The 23629-nt window shown below is 47.5% G+C and overlaps 1 protein-coding gene across 3 annotated transcripts in view; it reads right to left on the bottom strand.

Moving 5' to 3' along the window:
• LOC146035382 (uncharacterized) overlaps positions 1-23629 on the bottom strand; it is a 103567-nt gene that overhangs the window by 46345 nt on the left and 33593 nt on the right. For all 3 annotated transcript variants that reach the window (XM_083158791.1, XM_083158789.1, XM_083158790.1), the window contains exons 7-11: positions 17251-17479; positions 12444-12622; positions 10278-10481; positions 9049-9233; positions 7289-7478 (exon numbers count right to left, since the gene is read on the bottom strand). In XM_083158791.1, the coding sequence (XP_083014917.1) occupies positions 7289-7478; positions 9049-9233; positions 10278-10481; positions 12444-12622; positions 17251-17479 (987 nt within the window). The remainder of the gene's footprint in view (positions 1-7288; positions 7479-9048; positions 9234-10277; positions 10482-12443; positions 12623-17250; positions 17480-23629) is intronic.

Genomic DNA, 23629 nt, shown 5'->3' with positions numbered 1-23629 from the left:
ATTTTTGCAGCTACGCGCGGCGCTGCTCCGGGAGGCAGATTTGGAGGCAGGAGTCCTGTGGCGGCTCTCTCCTACAAGTGGGACGCCCTCCTTGATACCCCAGGACCGGTGGCCCCCCCGACTGGAGCTGTATGAGACGCCGGTGGAAGTGTTCCTGTGTAAAGGCCTTCCACAACACAGACGCGGCGGCCATCTTGGATCCGGAGCTCTGACGCTGAAGTGCTCTGTCTCTCCCTGCTGAGTCCTCCCTGCTGACCTGCTGAGCTCTAGGATCGCAGTAAGTGGCACTGTGTGCCTCACCACAATTCCCCTCCTGACCTGAGGCTCATCACTCCCCATAAACTGCAGGGACTAGCTATTTTTATGTCCTGGTACCACTACATCCTGAGCTGAGCCCTGTATACCATCATACAAGAGACAGTGCTCTTATACAGATCTGGTGTTAACAACATATATTTGCCTACAACCAATATGGCCTGACTGACGTCATCTGATAATACGATTTAAGAGACGCTGCCCTGCTCTAATTAGAAAAGGAGAACTTAATCTCCTATAGCCTATAGGCTCTGGAGTCAATTAAGCCTGAAGCGCCACCTTGTGGATCTGGCGGATAATTGCAGCTTCAGAACTTCTCTTTATCACCTGAGAACCTCTCAACAAATTTCTGGGAGATACCGGAGCCTCAAAGCCTACCTCCGCACCCCCCAAAGCTGCCTTCCTGCCGCTTAGCAACAACAGTATACCTACACGTCTCCCCTAATTAAGTGATCCGATTTCTACAAAGATGGGTCACTCTGCTCTCTAATGTTACTCTAAGGCCTCTCTGGGGGGGAGGGTCGGAGGCCGCCTTCCGTCACGACATGCCTTTTTAGTTATATACACTACTGGAGTTGCAACTTCTTACGTTAACCTAGGATGTAGATTCCTTCAATAACGTCACCTACACAACATATGGGAGACCAGATATTACTGCCCGCTACAGAGAGTCCCGTCCAACCGAAGTCCACCTATCACACCACAGTCTTCTCACCTTCTATTGGACATACATGAGTCATAGGAAAAGTAGAGGTAGAAAGGGTGGAGCAAGCGCTACGAAGACCCGTGCAGGATCCGATCTTCGTAAATACCTGAGGTCCCAAACTAATTCAGACATGGCTACGGACCCAACTTCCGCCTCCCCGATGCACTCCTCTTTCTCAGAGGATTCTTCGGACGTGAGAGAGCCCCCTCCTGTGTCCACACAGCCAAACGAGAGTGATATCCAAAAGATATACAAATTATTGCAGGCGCTCCCTACGAAAACAGAGATCCCCACCAAAGCGGACTTCGCTTCTTTAGAAAATAAACTACGAGATGTGGTGCACACTGAAATTGCGGGGTTAAAAGAAGAGATGACACAGTTGGGCTCACGAGTAGAAGATCTAGAAAACACAAATGAGGAGGTCAATGTCTTCCATAAAGCGTTGGTGGACACTATTAGACTACAAGCTGAGGAGATTCAATCCCTTCGAGATCATCTTGATGACATTGACAACAGGGGAAGAAGAAATAATCTCAGGATCCGAGGGATCCCGGAAGATATCCCCCAACAAAATCTACACGATGTTCTGACCAAAATATTTAACGAAATTCTAGAAAATGACCCTAATGAAGCAATTACTCTTGATAGAGCTCATAGAGCCCTGCGCCCAAGAGGCCTACAATCAGAGCGTCCAAGAGATATAATCTGCAGGCTCCACTATTTCTCCCAAAAGGATGAAATTCTGAAGAAAATACGGAACTCAGAAGGCCTTGAGTTTAATGGTCACCCTATCCAGATATTCCAAGATCTCTCCTGGCTCACGCTCCAATCTCGCCGCCATGTCAAACCCCTAACAGATGCCTTACGTAAACTGAACATCAGATATAGATGGGGCTATCCTTTTAGCATCACAGCAACTCATGGAGGGAAAACAGCCTCTGTACGCTATCCAGAGGATGTCCCATCCTTTTGCTCCTCCTTAGGAATTCCAGTTGTGGAGACTCCAGAATGGTGTTCCCTAAGATCCCGGATCCTTCCTCCGAATGCCCCTTCATCTAATTCTCCATTTCAGCTAGTGGAAAGGCCCTCTAGACACAACTCTCGGAATCATACTCCAACTCCATCACCCCCTGCCGCATCCACTCAAGCAAAGACTTGAAAGGGGACTCTCTACACACATACATGTTTCCTTCCAAGACAGACAGAAATTCCTAGGCCCCTACTTAAGGGAACCTTATCAAAGTACAGCTATCTGCCAGTTACGTTTTGTTATCTCTGTGATATTTTAGTTGCTGTTTTTTTTCTCTTCAAGGTCCCTTACGGTCTTTTTCTGAACTTTTTGGGGTTATCATGCCTCATCTCACTTTAGAGGATATAACTATACGCTTGGGGACAACGACTTTTGATACTATTCTGACCCATGCTTTGATTGACAAAAATGTTACATATTTTTTTTTTTCTATGGTCTATTAATATTAGATATTGAGAATACGACCCCCAGGCTCCCCATCTTTTATCATGGTTTCTCCCAGATCACACTATTGCTACATTCTAGGCGTTAAAGTGTTTATCTCTAGTAGATTTGTATTTTTATCATTATAACATTGTGCGTTAATTACATCTTATATGTTGTTTCGGAGTTAAGCCCTGTTCTCCCCCCCTGTTGCCCCCTGTGCACTGCACAACTTGTCCCTAGGACCAGCGGTGGTCTTAGTTCTATCTCCACCCAGTGGACTAGGAGCAGTGCTCATGTTTCTGTTTTCTCATTCTCTTACATTGCCTTACACTGCCTTATTTCTGCAGTGTAAATGCTTTCCCTTTTTCCTTTCCTATCCTTCACTCTCTCTCGTTTTTCTACACTGTGTCCCCGTATACACCTTGAATAAGTTGTTTCTCCATACTCCTTGATGGCTAATATTAAAGTTGTGTCTGTAAATGTTAAGGGCCTGAATATTCCCGAGAGGAGATCTCGCACACTTAGAGAATTATACATAGAAAAAGCAGATATTGCATTTATACAAGAGACGCACTTTAAGGAGGGGGCGGTCCCTCCTCTCGGGAATAAAAATTTTCCAGCTAATTTCTTTTCCAATAATCCAGTTGGGAAAACATTGGGAGTGGCAATTTTGATTTCTCGCCAGGTAGCTATTTCAGAGGTTGTTTGTCGCCCAATAGTCCCAGGGAGAGCCCTATTGATAAATTGCAAGATATCTAACCATGATTTCTCCCTACTAAACATCTACGCCCCTAATAAACACCGACCAGCCTTTATCGACAAAATTCTAAACTTAGCTCAACCCTACCTGGTTGGTACAGTGATTTGTGGGGGGGACTTCAATTGGACAATTGACCCTAGACTAGACTCCTCCCGCCCCAAGGATCACGGCCCAGATAAGCTACACCGTAAGGTCCAAAAAATTTTACATGAATACCAACTTATTGACCCCTGGCGTGTTCAACACCCCTCTACTAAGGATTATACTTTCTTCTCCCACCCACACAAAGTATACTCAAGAATAGACTATATTTACATTTCGCATAGATTTCTACATTTAGTCTCCAAAACTGATATTGGTCAAATCTCTTGGACCGATCACGCACCTATCTCATTGACCCTTAATCTCCCCGCGTCACACTCTAAAAAGTACTCTTGGAGACTGAATGTCTCACTTTTACAAGATCCTCTGTGCCAACAACAAATCAGAGAGGCTCTAACAGAATACTTGCTGTTGAACGATAATGATGTGACTTCGAAAGCAATGATTTGGGAGGCACACAAATGTGTGATTAGGGGGAAGCTTATTCAGATGGGTGCGCGATTAAATAAGCAGCGTAAAGAAAAGAGGGAGGCCTTAATTCAGAAAATACACTCCTTAGAAATTATTCATAAATCCTCACTCTCCCCCTCCATCCTAAAAGAACTCTTAGAGGCCCGCAAGGAATTAAATTCCTTCATGTCCGAGAAATTGAAAATGGAGGCCCGCAAATGCCGTAGTCGATTTTTTCTTTGGGGAAACAAACCGGGTAAGCTTCTAGCCAAGGCTTTAAGAGCTCAACGAGCTACAACGTTTATCTCTAATGTTAAATCCCAGGAAGGACGCACTTGCAATTCCACTGCGGAGATTGCTTCTGCTTTCCACTCATTTTATTCCCAACTGTATAACCTAAATAAAACTCAGGGCGATTTGGCCAATCCCTCTAAGATGTCCACTATAAAGGACTATCTTGGTGAGGTTGACTTTCCAAGGCTGTCATCGGAACATGTTGAGGCCCTTGAACTGCCCTTCTCTGCTGAGGAGTTGGAAGCTGCAATAAAATCTACACCCAATGGCAAAAGCCCGGGTCCCGATGGCTTTCCAATAGAATACTATAAAACCTTTAGTGACACGCTCTCCCCCTTAATGAAAGCTACTTTCAACCAGATTTCGGACCAATTCCCTTTCCCCCCCCAGGCACTCCTCGCACACATCTCAATAATCCCGAAGGAGGGTAAAGACCCATCCCAGTGCTCCAGCTATAGGCCTATCTCCCTGTTGAACGTTGATTTGAAATTATATGCAAAACTTATAGCCAACCGATTTAAGCAATTTCTTCCGTTTATCATTCACTCCGACCAGGTGGGATTTGTCCCTGGTCGAGAGGCAAGAGATAATACCGCAAAAGTATTAGATCTAATTCATTTAGCCCCTAGCTGCGAAACCCCCTCCATCCTGCTCTCCACCGATGCGGAAAAGGCATTCGACAGGGTAGATTGGGACTTTCTTGTTGGGATGCTGGAGCACCTGGGTCTGGGGCCGATTGGACTCCAGAGAATCAAGGCCCTGTACTCTACTCCTTCGGCACAAGTAAGGGTCAATGGAGACCTATCTGGCCCCTTTCGCATTTCCAATGGAACACGCCAGGGGTGCCCCCTTTCCCCTATGATATTTATTCTGTGTATGGAGGCGTTGGCTAGGGCCATTCGGAAAAATAATAATATAAGAGGGATGGTGGTTGAGGGTAAGGAATACAAATTAGCCTTATTCGCTGACGACCTCCTCGCTGTGGTCACAAACCCGCTAACGTCTATCCCTAACCTGTTGATGGAGTTTAATCGCTACGGGGCTCTATCAAACTTTAAAGTCAATTTGTCTAAATCAGTCGCCCTTAATCTGACATTAGATGAAGTCAGTTTGCAGGCCCTGAAATCCTCTTCTCCTTTTTCTTGGCATCCCACCCACCTTAAATATCTCGGAGTAAACTTAACTAGAAATATTTCCCAAATATACACTCGCAACTTCCCTCCCCTACTTTCTAAACTACAACTAGATCTCTCATCCTGGAGGTCAAAGAGGGTCTCATGGATTGGACGCATCGGAGTAGTTAAAATGAACATACTACCGAGAATACTTTATATTCTACAAACCCTCCCAATTGATGTCCCTCGAGCCTGGTTCCTGACTCTGCAACGTAAAATTCGAGACTATATTTGGGCAGGGCGCAAGCCTAGATTCAAGCACGAGATTCTGTTTAAAAGGAAACAAGCAGGTGGTCTTCAATTACCTCATTTTTACACATACTACAATGCAATCCTTTTGACTAGGATAATGGAGTGGTGTAACAAGGTTCACAGGAAACAATGGGTTGATATAGAATTAAATTCCGCCCCGTGTTCTCAGTCGGACATCCCCTGGCGCAACAAACCTGTTCACTCCGCACACCCACTTACGGGGCCTATGTTCGCTTGTTGGAAACGCATGCGTTCATTTTCTCTTATCTCACCCTCCCCTTCCCTGCTTACGCCTTTGTTTGGTAATCCAGAATTTCCCCCAGGTTGTAATGAGCCCTCATTTCGGCTGTGGCGAAGCAGGGGCATATCCCAAGTAGATCACCTGGTTGACTCTGCGGGTGTTCAGAGTTTTCCGGATATTCAAACGAATTATGAATTACCAAACAAAGAGATCTGGAGATACCTCCAAATTAAACACTTCCTTTCAACGTTTTGCTCGACAGGAAGACCCCTGAGAGCCATTACACCATTTGAAAAGCTTTGCACTGCTGAGACTTACCCTCGCCACTCTCTCTCAACCATTTATAAACTACTTATTGAGGAGGTGTTCACGGCTAAGCCAAAGTTTATGTTAGATTGGGAGGGGGAATTTCAGGGCGCGTTAAAAGAGGAAGATTGGGAGGAGATTTTGAGGAATACGTTTACTTCTTCCCTAAATGTGTTAACAACAGAAACCCATTACAAAGTGATCACAAAGTGGTACCGCTGTCCCAGTTTATTAGCAAAAATCTACCCGGGGGTCTCAAACTTGTGTTGGCGGTGTGGTAGTGAGCCAGGTACGCTTCTACACATTTGGTGGGACTGTCGCATCATCAAACCCTTCTGGAAATCAGTGGTTCACACTGCTAATGTTATCCTACAGGATAACCTCCCTAATAGGGCTAGTTTTTGGCTTCTTAACCTTACCCATAGACCCTACTCAACATATAAAAACTCTCTACTGCGTCATCTGCTTAGTGCATCCAAAGCAGTGATTCCAGTTCACTGGAAATCTACCTCCCCTCCCTCTATGAAAGAATGGTGCGATCGATTGGATCACTACATGGCCATGGAGGATCTTACTTCTTCATTAGATTCTAATCGCTCAACCTTTTCCACAACTTGGTTGCCTTGGCTGTCCTTCAAGGAGTCAGAACAGTATAAAGCTTTAGTTTAATTCAATTATTGTCTATGTTTTTTAAATTAATTTTACCCTCAAAGGCTTTGATTTCTATAAGAACACAGACCATACTTCTTTTCCTTTCCCTCTCTCCTTTATGCCTTTCTATCTGTCTCTCTTCTTAGATTTGCTTCTTCTTTCTTGTTTGACACTCAAGTTACACCCATACAAATGTTATTTAAAGAAAGCTGAGACATGTGTACTTGTATCAATACAATTGTGGTTCTTTTGATAGTTATACACAGAAAGTTCTCAATTGATGTCATTTTCTTGTAAAAATCAATAAAAATTATATTTGCAAAAAAAAAAAGATAGAAATGTATAAGGTTTCTCATGCTAAGGTACACATATGAGGTGGGATGTTTATGGTTCTGGAAGAGAGGCGAAGGGCTTAATAAATAATTGTTACAGGACAAAGGGAGAATGAAACAGGATTTGTAGAACACCATCATTTGCTCTATATACCTTATTAAAGTTATAGAAATAACTAATAATGGGTCACTCTCAGACAGTCCATTTTGAATGACCTCAAATACAGAACTTATTTATCACTCCGTACCTTCCGACAGTGCCACAAACAGAGAAGCTTCAGAACACTTCTGTAGTCTCACTATCTTGGATGACCTTGAATATGTCAAACAGAATCCAGAGTGTGTGTTCTGTATACGGCCGTCTCTGAGCAGGCGAAACGCGCTGGGTAAACTCTCTTTACAGTCTGTAGTCATGTGCGCCACCTCCAACCCAATAACCTTTACAAGACACAGAATCAGACACATTGCACAGATATATAAGGTAGACGCATAACAGAAACTTCATATTTATATATTCAGAAAATATCTTAGGTATACTCCTGACCTGGATGTTCTGGGACGTGGGGTGATAATATATATTGGGGCAGATTGATAAACCCTGGAGAGGTGATAAATTGGTGATAACGTAGTAGCCAACTAGCTCCTAACTGGCAAGTTACTGGCTGAGTTTAAAAATGTACTGTTAGGAGTCGATTGGGTGGTGTATTCTCACCTTCCATTTGATCACTTCACCAGGCTTTATACAACTGCTCTATTGTTCTTAAAGGAACTGGACATAAAGTCTAAAAATACTATATATATGACCCAGGGGGAATTTGCTAAGATGGGAATTCTATTTCATATGGGACGTTGCTATAGGCAACCAATCAGAAGCTGCCTCTTATTTACTTAGCACCTTCTAGAAGATAATGGAAAGAATCGGATTGGTTGCCGATAGCAACATCCCATGTGAAAATGATGTCAGCCGCCTGCCCTGTCTTTATCCCGGAGCCCGCAGTTGAGACTTTTATTTGTGAAGGCAGGAGTAGAAATCGTTCCATGGTCATCGACCATCAAATGACTTCTTCTGCAGCAGTGGCGGCATGCGATGAGATGTGTCTTCGTTACACAATGCCTCACATTCGTTGCGATGGGAAAAGGTGGTGGTGGGGGATTCGGCGGGGCAGCTTCTCTGGCGCTCAGTAAGCTGCGGTCTTCGCTGCTTACCGAGCCAACCAAAATTAGGCCCATAATGTATGCAAACCCAATGACTTACGTACACAGAGCCAATGTGTGGGACATCAGTGTGGTCCCCTGCATGGTCAGATCTCATTCTGTGAGATTGCTAAGCAGTCACCTTTGGGTGTGGAGCATGGGTGGTGATAGGCAGTGTTCTAGAAAACGTTTCTGGCCATGCTAAAATCAGGGGCTGCATCCTCGGACGCTGCTTCACTGCCTTCATCAGGATGAATTCCATGCTTCATCCTAATACCTTTCACATCGCACAAATAACCCAGGTCTGACCCTGGTTGTTGCTGGGTTGCCATGCGGTGTGAAAGGGCCTTCTGAAAAATCTCAGGTCCAGCAACCCGGTATTCTGATTTGGGTTAAAAAGAAGGGTTAATCCTGGCTTGGACCCGGGTTGCTGTGAGGTGTGAATGAGTAACCCAGGTTGAGCAAATGGGTCCCGTTCACACTATAGGTAGGAGGCAGTGTCGGCTCCAAGTGCTACCTCCTCCTCCATCCCCTTGGAGACACGCCCCCCTGCCCCCCGATGACATCAGCGATCCAGCTTATTGCCAGGAAGCTGTGGGGGACCTGCATTGCAAATGCTGGGTCGTTCCCGGGACAGATCCGCGTCCAAATCCCAAAATTGACCCGGCATCAAGGTTACTCATATGACGCTGTTTATGCAGATTATACAATGCTCTGTCCTGGGATGCAGCACTGGACTAGATTGTCTGCTATGTCTTCCTCTTCCCATCCTACAACATGGTCCTATGACCTCAAGTAATATCACTCAATTTACCTTGACGCAGGAGGCAGGAATCATGATGTTGCGGAGTCTCCCATTCTGTTGTAGGGCCCAGAAGGAGTTATTGGTGCATTTTTCCAGTGTTGACTCCATATAGAGATTTTGGCTAGTGGCATTCACACACAGGTAGGCAGAGGCACTCACAGAATACAGCAGCCCGTACCACATGAATGGCACATCTGGATGGGAATACAAGAACGAGATGAAAAAAGATGTCCTGGTCCACAGAGGATGAGCCTGTTAATTGGACTCCCAAAGATCAAATGATGAAGTTTAATGGCCGCTATACGACCTCTGGCCTTAGCTGCACACACTTGTTATGGAAGTAAAACATAGTCTTGTCGACAATGGGTTTGCATTGAAACTTTTTGAGATCCACTTGACAAGTCATCTCCATATGTGCCCAAGGGATTCCTCTGTGAATCCCTTACATAGTATCCAGTCTAGCACCGTGCACTGTTCAAAGCCCATGCAGTTCCTCTTTCCTGCCTGGGGTGTCAATTTATGCTGTGGTGCTTCTAGTTCAGTCTTGGCTGTATTGAGATACAGCCACAATGTGATATAGACACCACAGCAGACAGCGACACCCTAGGCAGGAAAGAGGAACTGCATGGGTTTGGAACAGTGCAGGGTGTTAGAATACACTACTTACAGAGAAGGCTCTATCACAAGCTAGGTCAACCACAGCTGGTCCTAGAATATATTTTAAATTTAATATACTGGGTTATACTGGGTTATTGGGGATATTAGTTGGTGTACAGTAGGGTTGTCCATGAAAGGTTCTACCATATATGGTTGATGGTTTCTAACCATAGTTAGTTGAACTATAATTGGTCTGTAGTTATGCATGAGCAAACCTCAACCCCAGCCACATTGGTGGTGAAACTATCACGCATCACTAGTAGACCTTCCACGGTTGCTAACCATCAATGGTCAATACTAGAGGATAGAAAGCAATTCCAATGATGAAGGTACTGAAACTGATGCACTTCCGTAAATGTGCCTAGAATGACAAGAGTTACAATGAACACTTCCAAATCCAGAACACACAGACCCCACCCCCTATTACATTCCTGGTAGCACCTTGTCAGAAAAAGCGAGATCCTATGTTTCCATTTGCACATATACTCCATGTCATTACCGTGTGCTTCCCATACACTATATTCAGCACAACTATAAATATGAACGCAAGTTCACAATAAGCTGTTTAAGGTCTTGTTCACCATTCTCTTCTCCTGGAGAAATCATCTGGGCACCACTGCTGTTTTCATCCATGAAGGACGTCCAGCTCACTACGTTTCCGGGGAATTTCCTTTTCGTCTTTGTGGAGGCCAACAGTTTAATATCAGAGGGTGATAGGATGTGATCCCAAATGTTCAGTTCGCTAATGTCACCATTGAAAGAGCCATCATTGGTCTGGGAGCTACCTGCGGGAAGATGGAGACAAGCTGGTTTTATATAAAAGGAAACAGACACGGGAAGAACCTGGTGCAGTTTGGAACAGAAATTGGGCATACTGTATATGCTCCTGTAACACCTCTTCCCTCGCCCGTCCTGCTCTCTAGGCACAAGCTGCTGTAAGTGCCAATCTTGCGAACCTGTCCAGATGTCTGTGCGTGTGTGTGTGTGTGCCCACCTTTCTGGCCATGTTCAAACACTAAGAGGTGTAGTACTCACAGATCCTAAATGAACATACAACCCCCCTCCCCCCATGGGATATATCTACACAAGTATAGTTGAAGGATGTGTGTGTGTGTGTGTGTGTGTGTTCCACGATAACTCTCAAATGCTTTAACTAATCATCTTCAAACTTTGCCAACTACTTTATCATCTTAAGGGACGATCTAAGTTCGAAGATGGTTTAATCGAATGAGCTCTTAAGGGTTCCGTCATAAGGGTCAGTGCTATATCTGTTGTTTTCATGCATTGTGATATGTCGTTGGATAGCTTATGGCTTTCTGAGTACAACACAATGAACAGAATCCCTTAAGTGGACCCTTAAAGGCCTATAAGGGTCCATTAAATTAAACATGTTTTCACTTTACAAAACTTTTGACAAACTAAAATTAATTAGTAACTGATTGGCAGAGTGGTCTGTGAATCAAACACTGTAGATATCATTGTGAAAACCATGTGAGATCGATCCCCAGTCAGTTATTTTTTTCTCCTGATTGTTTGCTTATTCATTGAGGGTTTTCAGGATCTTCTGCAGCAGCTTCTGCCGTGCTGTGGTTTGGAAGGGCACGTGGATTGTTAGAGACCTGCTCTGGCTGCTGCAGCAGCTCCTGCCCTGCTGTGGTTGGGTAGGGAAGGTGGATAGTTGGAGACTTGCTCTGGCTGCTGCAGCAGCTTCTGCCCTGCTGTGGTTGGGAAGGTGGATAGTTGGAAACCTGCTCTGGCTGCTGCAGCAGCTCCTGCCCTGCTGTGGATGGGAAGGGAAGGTGGATAGTTGGAAACCTGCTCTGGCTGCTGCAGCAGCTCCTGCCCTGCTGTGGGTGGGAAGGGCACGTGGATTGTTAGAGACCTGCTCTGGCTGCTGCAGCAGCTCCTGCCCTGCTTTGGTTGGGTAGGGAAGGTGGATAGTTGGAGACTTGCTCTGGCTGCTGCAGCAGCTTCTGCCCTGCTGTGGTTGGGAAGGTGGATAGTTGGAAACCTGCTCTGGCTGCTGCAGCAGCTCCTGCCCTGCTGTGGTTGGGTAGGGAAGGTGGATAGTTGGAAACCTGCTCTGGCTGCTGCAGCAGCTCCTGCCCTGCTGTGGTTGGCAAGGGTAGGTGGATAGTTGGAGACCTGCTCTGGCTGCTGCAGCAGCTCCTGCCCTGCTGTGGTTGGGTAGGGAAGGTGGATAGTTGGAAACCTGCTCTGGCTGCTGCAGCAGCTCCTGCCCTGCTGTGGATGGGAAGGGAAGGTGGATAGTTGGAGACCTGCTTTGGCTGCTGCAGCAGCTTCTGCCCTGCTGTGGGTGGGAAGGGAAGTTGTATATTTGGAGACGTGGACTTGTTGGTGTGATAGAGCACAAGCCGCAGGACGAGATAGCACGTCTGTGTGATATAGCACAGGCATCAGGGTGAGGGAGTGTGTCCAGTTCATGTTCCAGCATGGGAGGATGTTAATAGCATTTGACGGGGTGTGGGGCCCCAAGATTTCTGTTGCCAGCCCTCTATGTAAAAAAACACTTCAAAATAAATATTCTAAAAACCCTGAACAATCTGGTGCATTTTTTTCAACTGCAGTAGACTACAACATACAGGATATATGGGACACCTCTTGGAGATCCTTGAAGAGTGCCCCAGTAGCAGGGACAATTATAAGATGAGAGTGTCGTTTTGACTGTCAGAGAGGCGGGATCTGTAAAAAGAAAAAAAACAAATATGCAGAACATGTTTTCTTACCTCCCACAACCAGAGATCCTCCACTCCGGATCCTTATCTTATTAAACTCAGCAACATCCACGTAATCTGGACTCCATGGGAAGCCGTCAATAAACACAGAGTACTGGGGTGCAGTCACAGCGATGTGGTGCCACCGCCCATCCAGGAGAACCGCCTTTGTCCCATTTAGCATGACTCTTCTGTAGGTGAGAAGATTCAAAAGGTTTCAAAGTGCGCTTCAATTCAATTTGTAGTGTGGACATAAAAAACGTAAAGAGAATGAGTGTTCACTCCAGGGTGTACTGATGAGCGCACAATGGGCCTGATTCGAGTTAATTTGCTCCCCTACGCGTTCGCACAGGGGACCAATGTTTTTGGACTGCGCATGAGCATACACAAGGGGGGGGGGGGCGGACAGCTGACGTCAATGGAGGTTAGCTGCCCACCCTCTTCCCATACAAGGGCGTCACAGATCTAAGGTCAGCAGAGGCTGACTTAGATGTGTGACCGCTGACAAAATCAAACGATGGTCGTGACCATCGAATGATTTCACCCACGCACGCAAGGCTGTGAATGGATGTTTATGATAAACATCTATTTGCATGCTTGTAGGGAAATCGGCGTGCGAGGGGGAGGGGCATACGTGCAGGCTGCAGGCAGTGTTTAGATGACCCGCAAAACTTTGCGGGCCAATCAGAATGACCTCCCAAGGCTCATGTGCATCGGGAAAGGGAAGTTGTCACTCAAAACAGGGTGCGCCTTTAAGAAATGCCTTCTTTTGATCGGTGTCGGGCTCATGCCCAGTACAGGAAGATACTGGTAGTCCCAAAGCCATACCTCCCAACTTTCGTGCCGAAGAAATAGGGACACGCGAGCGTCCGAAAAGGGGGCGGGCGTATGCAAATGAGGCCACGACCTCATTTTTATGCGCACAGCGTCTATTTTATTAGATTGGGGGGTCTCCCAACTGCCACCCCCCGCAGCGGGACAATGCCTGCCGCGGGTGGGACAGCGGGACAGGACCCGAAAATCGGGACTGTCCCGCTGTAATCGTGACAGTTGGGAGGTATGCCAAAGCTCTCCACCAGGATGAACAGATGCTTTGTGTATTTAGGACTGAGGTTAACATGGGTGAAACCCTAGTAGATGATCGTCCTGGTAAGGAGTCTCCAGGCGGTACTGCTTGCGCATCCCAGGTCAATACAGAAGGGGGCAGTAGACACATCTCTGACAGGAGCAAGTGGTTCTTGTTCTTTCACTGTTTTATCCTTCAAATTTTTGTTCTCCATTATCTTTCTGCAGTTATAATAATATGCGGTACAGTAGAGTGTACTCAGCCTAACCCCCCCCCACACACACACACAGACACACATATGGCAAAGCCTGAAAAAATTATACAGATTTAAAATAACCCTTTTATTTTGTGGTTATTTATTATATGCGGGTGACACAGGAGAGTGTACCCGGCCCACACAAACAGCAAAGCCTGAAAAAAATTACACTGATTTAAAATAACCCTTTTATTTTTTTTTAGAGTGCACACTGAACTGCGTCACTGGATTGATACGGCTGCATACCTCCCAACTGTCACGATTCCGTCGGGACAGTCCCGATTTTCGGGTCCTGTCCCGACGTCCCACCCGCGGCAGGCATTGTCCCACTGCGGGGGGTGGCAGTTGGGAGACCCCCCCAATCTAGTAGAATAGACGCTGTGCGCATGCGCACAGCGTCTATTCTCGTATGAAAATGAGGTCGCGGCTAATTAGCATAAGCCGCGCCCTCATTTGCATACGCCCCGCCCCCTTTTCGGACGCGTGTCCCTATTTCATCCGGACACAAGTTGGGAGGTATGCGGCTGTAGCACTGGACTTAACGGCAGTACCATTGGACTATCACAGCACTTAGAATATGGCTGTCAGCTGTACCACTGGACTTAACAGCAGTACTGGACTAAACGGCAGTACCACTGAACTTAACAGCAGTACCATTGGACTTAACAGCAGTACTGGACTTAAAGGCAGCACCACTGGACTTAACGGCAGTACCAGTAGACTGCCACTGGACTTATATGGCTGTACCACTGGACATAACAGCAGTACCTCTGGACTTAATGGCAGTACTGGACTTAATGGCAGTACCACTGGACTTAATGGCCTACTAGACTTAATGGCAGTACCACTGGACTTAATGGTATACTGGACTTAATGGCAGTACCGCTCGACTTAACAGCAGTACTGGACTTAATGGCAGTACCACTGGACTGTCACTGGACTTATACAGCTGCTGTACCACTGGATATAATGGCAGTACTGGACCTAACGTCAGTACCACTGGACTTAACAGCAGTACTGGACTTAACGGCAGTACCAATGGATTTAACGGCAGTATCACTGGACTTATATGGCTGTCGGCTGTACCACTGGACTTATCAGCAGTACTGGACTTCACAGCAGTACCACTGCACTTAACAGCAGTACCACTGGACTTAATAGCTGTAACACTGGACTTACCAGCAATACCACTGGACTTACCAGCAATACCACTGGACTTAACCACAGTACCACTGGACTGTCAGTCACTGCACTTATACGGCTGTCAGCTGTACCACTGGACATAACGGCAATACTGGACTTAATGGCAGTACCACTGGACTTAACAGAAGACTAGCGAGCACAGCACCGCTGCATGGACTTATACAGCAGCACAGGACACGAGCACAGGACATCAGTACCTGCAGCAGATAGCACAGAGGGCCTTATTCTAGTTCACTCTTTCTGACAAAATCCTTCTTAGATGGACAAAACCATGTGCATTGCAGGGGGGCAGATGTAAAATGTGCAGAGAGAATTAGATTTGGGTGAGTTATTTTGTTTCTGTGCAGGGTAAATACTGGCTGCTTTATATTTACACTGCAATATAGATCTCACTTTGAAGCAAAACCCCCACCCAAATCTAATTCTCTCTGCACAAGTAACATCTGCCCCACCTGCAGTGCACATGGTTTTGTCCATCTAAGAAGGATTTTGTAAGAAAGAGTGAACTCAGCGGCGTAACTATAGCTCCGCAGCCCCCGCCACCGCGGGGGGGCGCTGTGCATGTGGGGGCGCCGGGGGCTGCGGTGCTATAGTTACACCCCCCCCATCCCCCGCAGACTTACCTATCTCGGTAAAGGCCGCCCCCATATAGCACACAGTTCTCTGAAACTGTCTGCTGAATGTGGGCGGCCATTTTGTGGTGGTCCTCAGCAGAAGAACGGAGCCGCCGGGACCAGCGAGATAGGTAAGGCTGTTGGGGATTGGGGGGGGGGGAGTTTGCATGGGCGGCGGGTGGGTGCTTGGCATCTCGGCGGCGGGGGGAGGGGGGGCGAAACGTAGCTACGCCACTGAGTGAACTAGAATAAGGCCCAGAACCACAGGACTGGACTGCACAGGACACCGCAGGGCACCACCGCTGTGACCAGGTTGCCACCCCACGCCAGCTTCCCAGAGAGACACAGAGCCACCCAGAACCTCCCTCCTCAACACTCTCCAATGCTGGAGTAAAGATGACGGCGGGTAGCGGAGATTATATAGGGTTCGGCTCTCGCGAGAATCCGACGCCGGTATGATGACATTTTGCCTTGTTCTGTGATCTGTGCCTGGCAGGAAAACCCAAGCAGCACTTGGATCGCAGCTCGGATCCCTGCCGTTTGGGGTGTCCGGATTTCAGAAATCCGTACGCGTTCACCTCTAATGCAAAATACAGTACACTCAGAGACAAACGTAACTGACAATAAGAACACGTTCATATTAGACATCAGTCTACTTATTTCTAATAATAAAATAAATCAGGATTAGCACCAGGCATCAGCCATAAGGTATACGATCATTAGGTTAAACATTATACGTTGACATGCATTGGGTCGACCACTGAAGGTCAACACATGAACTAGGTCAACATGGCTAAGGTTGACATGGTGGGAAGGTCAACACAAGCATTAGATCGGCAATAACAAGGTCGACAGTCAAAAGGTCGACATGAGATTCTCATTTTAATTTTTTTTAGAGGTAACATGTGTAGTTCATGCCCTCCCATCCACCAGGGCATGGAGGAAATATATAATAGTATTAGCCTTCCATGCAAGGGGAAGAGGTACACTTTAATGGTGTCCATGTTGACTGTGTCGACATTCTGGGAAAAACTGTGAAAAATTCATGTCAACCTGTCGACCTTGCCATTGTTGACCTAATGCTTGAGCAGACCTTCCAACCCTGACAACCTCAGCCATGTCTGTCTATTTCATGTGTCAACCTAAGCCTATGATGGCTAACCTTGACACTCCAGCTGTTGTGGAACTACACATCCCAGCATGCCCTGCATCAACTTTAGCATGGCCAAATAGTAAAACTGTAGCAGGGCATGCTGGGATGTGTAGTTCAACAACAGCTGGCGTGTCAAGGTTAGCCATCACTGACCTAAGCCATGTTGACCTACCCAATTCATGTCGACCTAAATAGGGTCGAACTAATGACCCATACCAGGCCATAAATGGAAAAATCTGAAGCATCAAATGAATCTAATCTTTGCTGAACAAATTAAAAACCAAAGATTAAAAAACTACATTTTAATATTAAAAAAATGTCATCTAAATGGTAGATTTTTAAAAAATGCTAGTTTAAAACATTGTGAATTGTGCGTCTGATTCAGACTCAGTTGTACTTTTGCGAGAATTCGCCACAAGGCCTTCCTGCTCTCCGGTCCCTCCCCTTTTTAACAATCAAGTGACTTGATAGGTTCCTTGCTCTTGCTGTATTAATTCAAAACAATATATACAAATAACCTAACTCACCCATTTATCTGGAGGGAGAGCCCTGTGGGGGACAGTAAAAAGAGTGCGAGCTCTTCTGGTTGCGATGTCAGAGAGTAAGAGCAGATACACATCCTATGGTTACTACTATCAGTACTTTTTATCCACACGGACAAGGTGAGACCAGTCAGGTAAGTTTGGATGGCTCCTTCCAAGCGTAGATAGTTTGATGGACCTGCCCGAAATTGCATATCAAATGAACCAAGGTATCCTGTGAGGAAAAAGGACAGTGACTCAGCTTTTATAACATTACAGAAGACGGGAAGTATTATTAGTTTGTTTGAAACTTGCGCACTGGGTAAAATGAATCAGTATAATAAAACAAAAACAAAGCTTGCTGGTGAGCAGGGGAAAAATCACGTCTTTTAACGACCTACAAAGTGGATGGAATCTATCTCATACTGAATACTGGCGATATCTTCAGGTACACCACTTCCTCAAGTCACTGGGTCATTCCAGCCGCCCCCCCCCCCCCCCCCCCGAAGACCCTGACACCCTTTGAACTTCTGTGTAATGGCCCCTCAGCTCCCACCAATACAATGGGCCAGATTCTCTAAGCTTCAAAAGTGATAAAATGGAGAGTGATAAACAGCCAGCCAATCAGCTCCTACCTGCCATGTCACAGGCTGTGTTTGAAAAATGTCAGACAGGAGCTGATTGGCTGGATGTCTATCATTCTCCATTTTATCACTTTTGAAGCTTAGAGAATCTGGCCCTATATCTTTGATATCCAATCTTCTATCTGAAGATGCAAGCCCTGGTCTTCCGCACTTTACTAAAACCTGGGACTTGGAACTAGTTGAAGAAGCGGGGGAAAACAATTGGGGTAAGATATTTCGCCTGGCTCATGCCTGCCCTCCTAGTGTGGGGGTCAGGGAGACCCAATATAAACTGATATCCCGCTGACGTACTCTCGAAAATGGGGATTGGTGTACCTAATATCTGCTGGTGCTCCTCTAACGCCCCTGGCAACCCACTTCATATATGGTGGCAATGCTCACTCCTCCATCCATTTTGTCCAGAAGTCCTAAGACTCTCTGCTATTATCATAGGTGAACCTGTCCCTTCTAACTCACTGTTTTGGCTATTCCACCGGTCCTCTGCCCCGATCGCAAGATCAGAGAAATCCTTGCTATGTCACCTAAATAACGCAGCTAAGGCAGTGATTCCGGTACGCTGGTTATCCTCCTCTCCTCCAACTATCAGAAATTGGATTACTAAAGTTGATTCTTACAGGGACATGGAAGACATTGTATCCTCTGCAGAAGATACACATGTAACTTTCAGGGATACTTGGTTCCGCTGGATGGACTTCAAAGACTCGAAAACTTATAAGGACATCATCGCATCCCCCCCTCAACCCATCTAAGGAACAGGGCCCATTCGATCCCGGCTCCTTTTGGTTTGGATGCAGACTCATGTATGCCCAGTTCGGCTTACCTTCGGTCCCACTCGGTGATACTTCCCTACTTTCATTACCATAATAAACTGTGATATGATAACCCCTCGTAGGAATTAGAGCTACCCTCCTCCCTCCCCCACCCCTCATCCCTAGTCTGTTTCTCTTTCCCCTTTCTTTTATCTCTAGCTTGTTTCTTGGTTTCCATACGTCCAATTCATTTATTGCATTTTAATAGTTGGCATCTAGAGACCATTGTTTGCCAAAGCATATTCTGTTCTATTTGTTCATGTTCTTCTATGATAATAACAATAAAAATCATTTTGCACAAAAAAACAAAGCTTGATTTGTTGATGCAAGCACATGAGCTTTATAGTGTGTACACACGGTGCGATATGGCTTCCGATGTTGCGGATATAGTGAACATCGGAAGCCATATCGCATGCTGATTGTGTGCTTTTTTAGGGCTTGCGAGCCCGATGCGCTGCTGATGCGCGCTCCCGTGTGAGCGCAAATCGGCAGCCAAATAGAGAGGGCAGGCAACACTATATAGTGCAGATCTGCACTATATAGTCAAAATTGTGCCTCTGCAGCATGCCGTGCGATGCGAGTCCCGATACAATCAGATCGTATCGGGACTCGCATAGCACGGCATATCTACCATGTGCACACACCATTACACTGGAATTGCTGTGGCATACTGTAATAGCAGCTGGATTAAGACCCAATGTGGCCCAAGGTAACTTGCTGGATTAGGCTGAACGTGCTGGATTAGGCTGAGCCCTCTGTAATTAAGTTTTTGGGAGCCCTGATTCAATTTTTTTCTGGATCAAGAATTGGTGCCCCAACACCTAAATCGGGCATTGGGGGCGTACGTACATATGGACCCTCTCCCAAAGGAGAAATGCCCCGTTACTCCCCTGATCCCTCTCAGCCAAATGGCCCAAGAGGGGAAAAAGGAGAGTTATGGTAGACCTACCTTTGTTAACTCCCTTTCCTTGAAGTCCATGGGGACCACAGGGGACATCGGGGTTGTAGGTGGATCCAGGGGGTCCGAGGCACCAATCAGCGCAGCTTTTAAAGATTTCCCAGGATGCCCGGGCCCTCTCCCCTACAGCCCCGCCTCCAGGCTCATCTAGCCAGTTTTAGTTACAAGCCGTAAGCAGGAAGCGGAGAGGAGAGAAGGATAGGACACATACCCATAGACACAGACATACATGAGCAAACATGGTCAGTACAGGTCACATAATACCACTTCAAGGAATCCCTCAGAAACAAATTAAAAGGGAGGGCGCCCTGTGGTCCCCATGGACTTCAAGGAAAGGGAGTTAACAAAGGTAGGTCTACCATAACTCTCCTTTTCCTTTTCAGGGTCCATGGGTCCCACAGGGGACATCGGGGATGTCACAAGCAGTATACTCACGGGTGGGAATTTGCCTGAGGGGTCAGAAGAACGCGACGCCCAAAGGAAGCATCCTGGGAGGCGAACGTGTCAAAAGCATAATATCGGGTGAAAGTATGGACAGATGACCACGTTGCAGCCCTGCACAGTTGTTCGGCAGAAGCGCCTCTGCTTGCTGCCCAAGACGGACCTACCGCCCTGGTAGAATGTGCTTTTAGAGACACAGGAATAGGTAACTTTGCCTGCTGATAGACCTGATGGATAACCATCCGAATCCAACGGGCAACAGTCTGCTTAGAAGCTGGCCAGCCCTTTTTGTGGAAACCGTACAACACGAACAGAGCGTCAGACTTCCTGACTGCCCTAGTGCGTTCCACATATATAGTCAGAGCCCTGACTACATCCAAAAGGCGTTCCTGTCGTGATAAGTTTTCTGATGCGAAGGCCGGAACCACAATTTCCTGGTTCATATGAAACCTAGAGACGACTTTAGGCAGGTGTGAAGGTTTCGTTCTCAGGACTGCCCTATCTGCATGCAGGATAAGGAAGGGAGGTTTCCAGCACAGAGCGGAAAGATCGGAAACCCTCCTGGCTGATGATATTGCCAGAAGAAACACTGTCTTAAGTGTCAGCCACTTAAGGTCAACTGAACTTAACGGCTCAAAGGGAGGCTTAGCCAATGCCTGTAACACAAGGGTAAGGTCCCAAGGCATAGTAGGAGGGGTATACGGTGGTTGCACATGGAGTACCCCCTGAAAGAAAGTGTGTACATCTGGTAGAAGTGCGATCTTCCTCTGGAACCAAACAGACAGGGCTGACACCTGGACCTTTAGCGACGCCAGCCTTAGTCCCTTATCTAGCCCTCTCTGCAGGAAAGCCAGGATCCTGGCTATTTTGAACACTTTGGGGTTATACTTGTTGGAAGTACACCAAGAGAAGAACGTGTGCCAAATCCGGTAATAAATTCTAGACGATGATGGTTTACGTGCCTGAATCATTGTCCTAGCCACGCTGGAAGAGAAACCCCTTTTCCTTAGTAAGGCAGTTTCAAGCGCCACGCCGTTAAAGACAGGCGGTGGGGATCTGGATGCAGACAGGGGCCCTGTGCCAACAGATCCTTCCGAGGTGGCAATGGAATGTGAGGCTGGTACGACATTTGTAGCAGGTCCACAAACCAAGGTCTGCGTGGCCAGAATGGGGCTATCAGAATGAGGTTCCCGCGTTCCACCTTGAATTTCCGGATGATCCGTGGGATCATATTGATGGGAGGGAACGCGTACGGGAGATGGAATTTCCAAGGGACCGTGAGGACGTCTGTGAAGTCGGCTAGAGGATCCTTTGTCCTGGAGCCGAACCTCTGCACTTTGCGGTTGTGCCTGGACGCCATGAGATCCACGTCCGGCACGCCCCATTCCTCTGTCAGAGAGGCAAAGACCTCCGGGTGGAGAGACCACTCTCCCGGATGGATGTCCTGACGGCTCAGGAAGTCCGCTTCCCAGTTCAGGACACCCGGGATAAAGACTGTTGAGAGTGCCAGGAGATTTTGCTCCGCCCACTGAAGAATCCTTGAGACTTCCCGTAGGGCCGCCATGCTGCGGGTGCCCCCTTGGCGGTTTATGTACGCCACCGTCGTGGCGTTGTCTGACCTGATCTGTACTGGCCTGCCCTGGACCAGGTCCTTTGTTCCGAGCAGTGCATTGTACGCTGCCCTCAATTCCAGGACGTTTATGGACAACCTGGACTCCTGGGTTGACCAAACGCCTTGCAAGGACTGGGATTCTACTACCGCTCCCCAGCCCCGCAAGCTGGCGTCGGTTGTAAGGACTAACCATTCTGTGAACCAGAACGGTCGACCCGTCAACAGGTGCTGCGGAAGTAGCCACCACTGGAGGGACTCCCGAACTTCCTGAGACAGTTGGAAGAAGGTGGTCCTGATATGTTGGGTCTGACCGTCCCACTTCTTCAAAATGAGACTCTGAAGGGGGCGAGAGTGGAACTGGGCCCACTCGACCATGTCGAAAGTGGACACCATCCGACCGAGGATTTTCATCGCCCAATGAACCGAGACCCGAGGGCTGGAGAGGAATTTGAGAATGTGCTGGTGTAAAGCAGCACTCTTGTCTGCTGGGAGAAGGAGCCGGAGGGCCTTGGTATCCAGCAGAGCTCCCAGGTGCAGCATGCGCTGCGAGGGAAGCAGGGTGGACTTCTCCCAATTTAGGAGCCAACCGTGGTCCTGCAAGGTTGTGACTGTCGTTTGCAGGTGTGCCAGGAGGATGTCTGGCGACTTTGCGACTAGCAAGAGGTCGTCCAGGTAAGGGAACACTCGAATGCCCTGCTGGTGTAAGAGCGAGGCCATTACTGCCATAATCTTCGTGAAGATTCTTGGGGCAGTGGCCAGTCCAAAAGGCAGAGCCCTGAATTGAAAGTGCCTGTGTAGGATGGCAAACCTCAGGTACTTTTGGTGCGCTGGGAGGATGGGGACATGCAGGTACGCATCTCGGATGTCCAGGGACACCATGTAATCCCCCTCCTCCAGCGCCAGGATTATGGATCTTAACGTCTCCATTCTGAACTTGGACACCTTGACTGACTTGTTTAGCGCCTTTAAGTTCAGAATGGGTCTGAATGTCCCGTTTGGTTTTGGGACAAGAAAGAGAGTTGAATAAAACCCTTGTCCTCTCTGGTGTTGGGGTACGGGGACAATGACCCGAGACCTTAACAGGGACTGCAAGATCCTCTGCAGATGGTCTGCTTTTACCGGATCGTGTGGGAGGCCGGTGCAGAAGAATTTTTTGGGAGGTGTTCTTTTGAACGCAATGGAGTAGCCCCGAGAGACTACTTCCCTCACCCAGGCATCCTTTGTGGAGGACAGCCACTGGCTTGAGAAGAGGAGAAGCCTGCCCCCCACCTGAGGCTCCCCCGGCGGGGGTGCCGGCCCGTCATGCGGAAGGCTTGTCAGGCTTGTTTGGGGCCTGTCTTGCGGCCCATGCCTGCTTAGGTTTGGCCTTGGCGGGTTTACGGGAGGGGGAAGGTTTGGTGAAAGGTTGGCCTCTGGCCTTGCCCTGGGGACGAAAGGACCGAAAGGTAGGCCTAGACTTCTGAGGGAGGGCCGTTGGAAGGCACGCAGTCTTAGCTGCTGCCAAGGAGGCTACTATTTTATCTAGTTCCTCCCCGAAGAGAGTCTCACCCTTGAATGGTAGTAACTCCAGGGTCTTTTTGGACTCTAAGTCTACCTTCCAAGGTCGGAGCCAGATGATGCGGCGTGCTAGCACTGCACTGGCCGATGCCTTGGCTGCTAGAGTGCCAGCATCCGACATGGCGTCCATTATAAAGGCAGCTGCCTGTTTAATATGGAGAATGCACAGTCTAGCATCCTCTGATGCATCCTGTGCAAGCTCCTCCTCCAAGGTTTGAACCCACGGGAGAATGGCTTTGGCTGCCCAAGTGGCTGCTATTGTAGGCCTTTGAACAGCGCCTGAGTAAGAAAAGGTGGCCTTAAGAGCCTGTTCTAGGCGCCTGTCAGTCTGGTCCCCTAGGATTGACCCAGATGCGACGGGTAA

This window comes from Crinia signifera, chromosome 9 (assembly GCF_055691185.1).
Source record: "Crinia signifera chromosome 9, ASM5569118v1, whole genome shotgun sequence".
NCBI classification, from domain to species: domain Eukaryota; kingdom Metazoa; phylum Chordata; class Amphibia; order Anura; family Myobatrachidae; genus Crinia; species Crinia signifera.
Note: the sequence above shows the minus strand (reverse complement) of the source record. Positions and strands in the feature narration are given on the sequence as shown.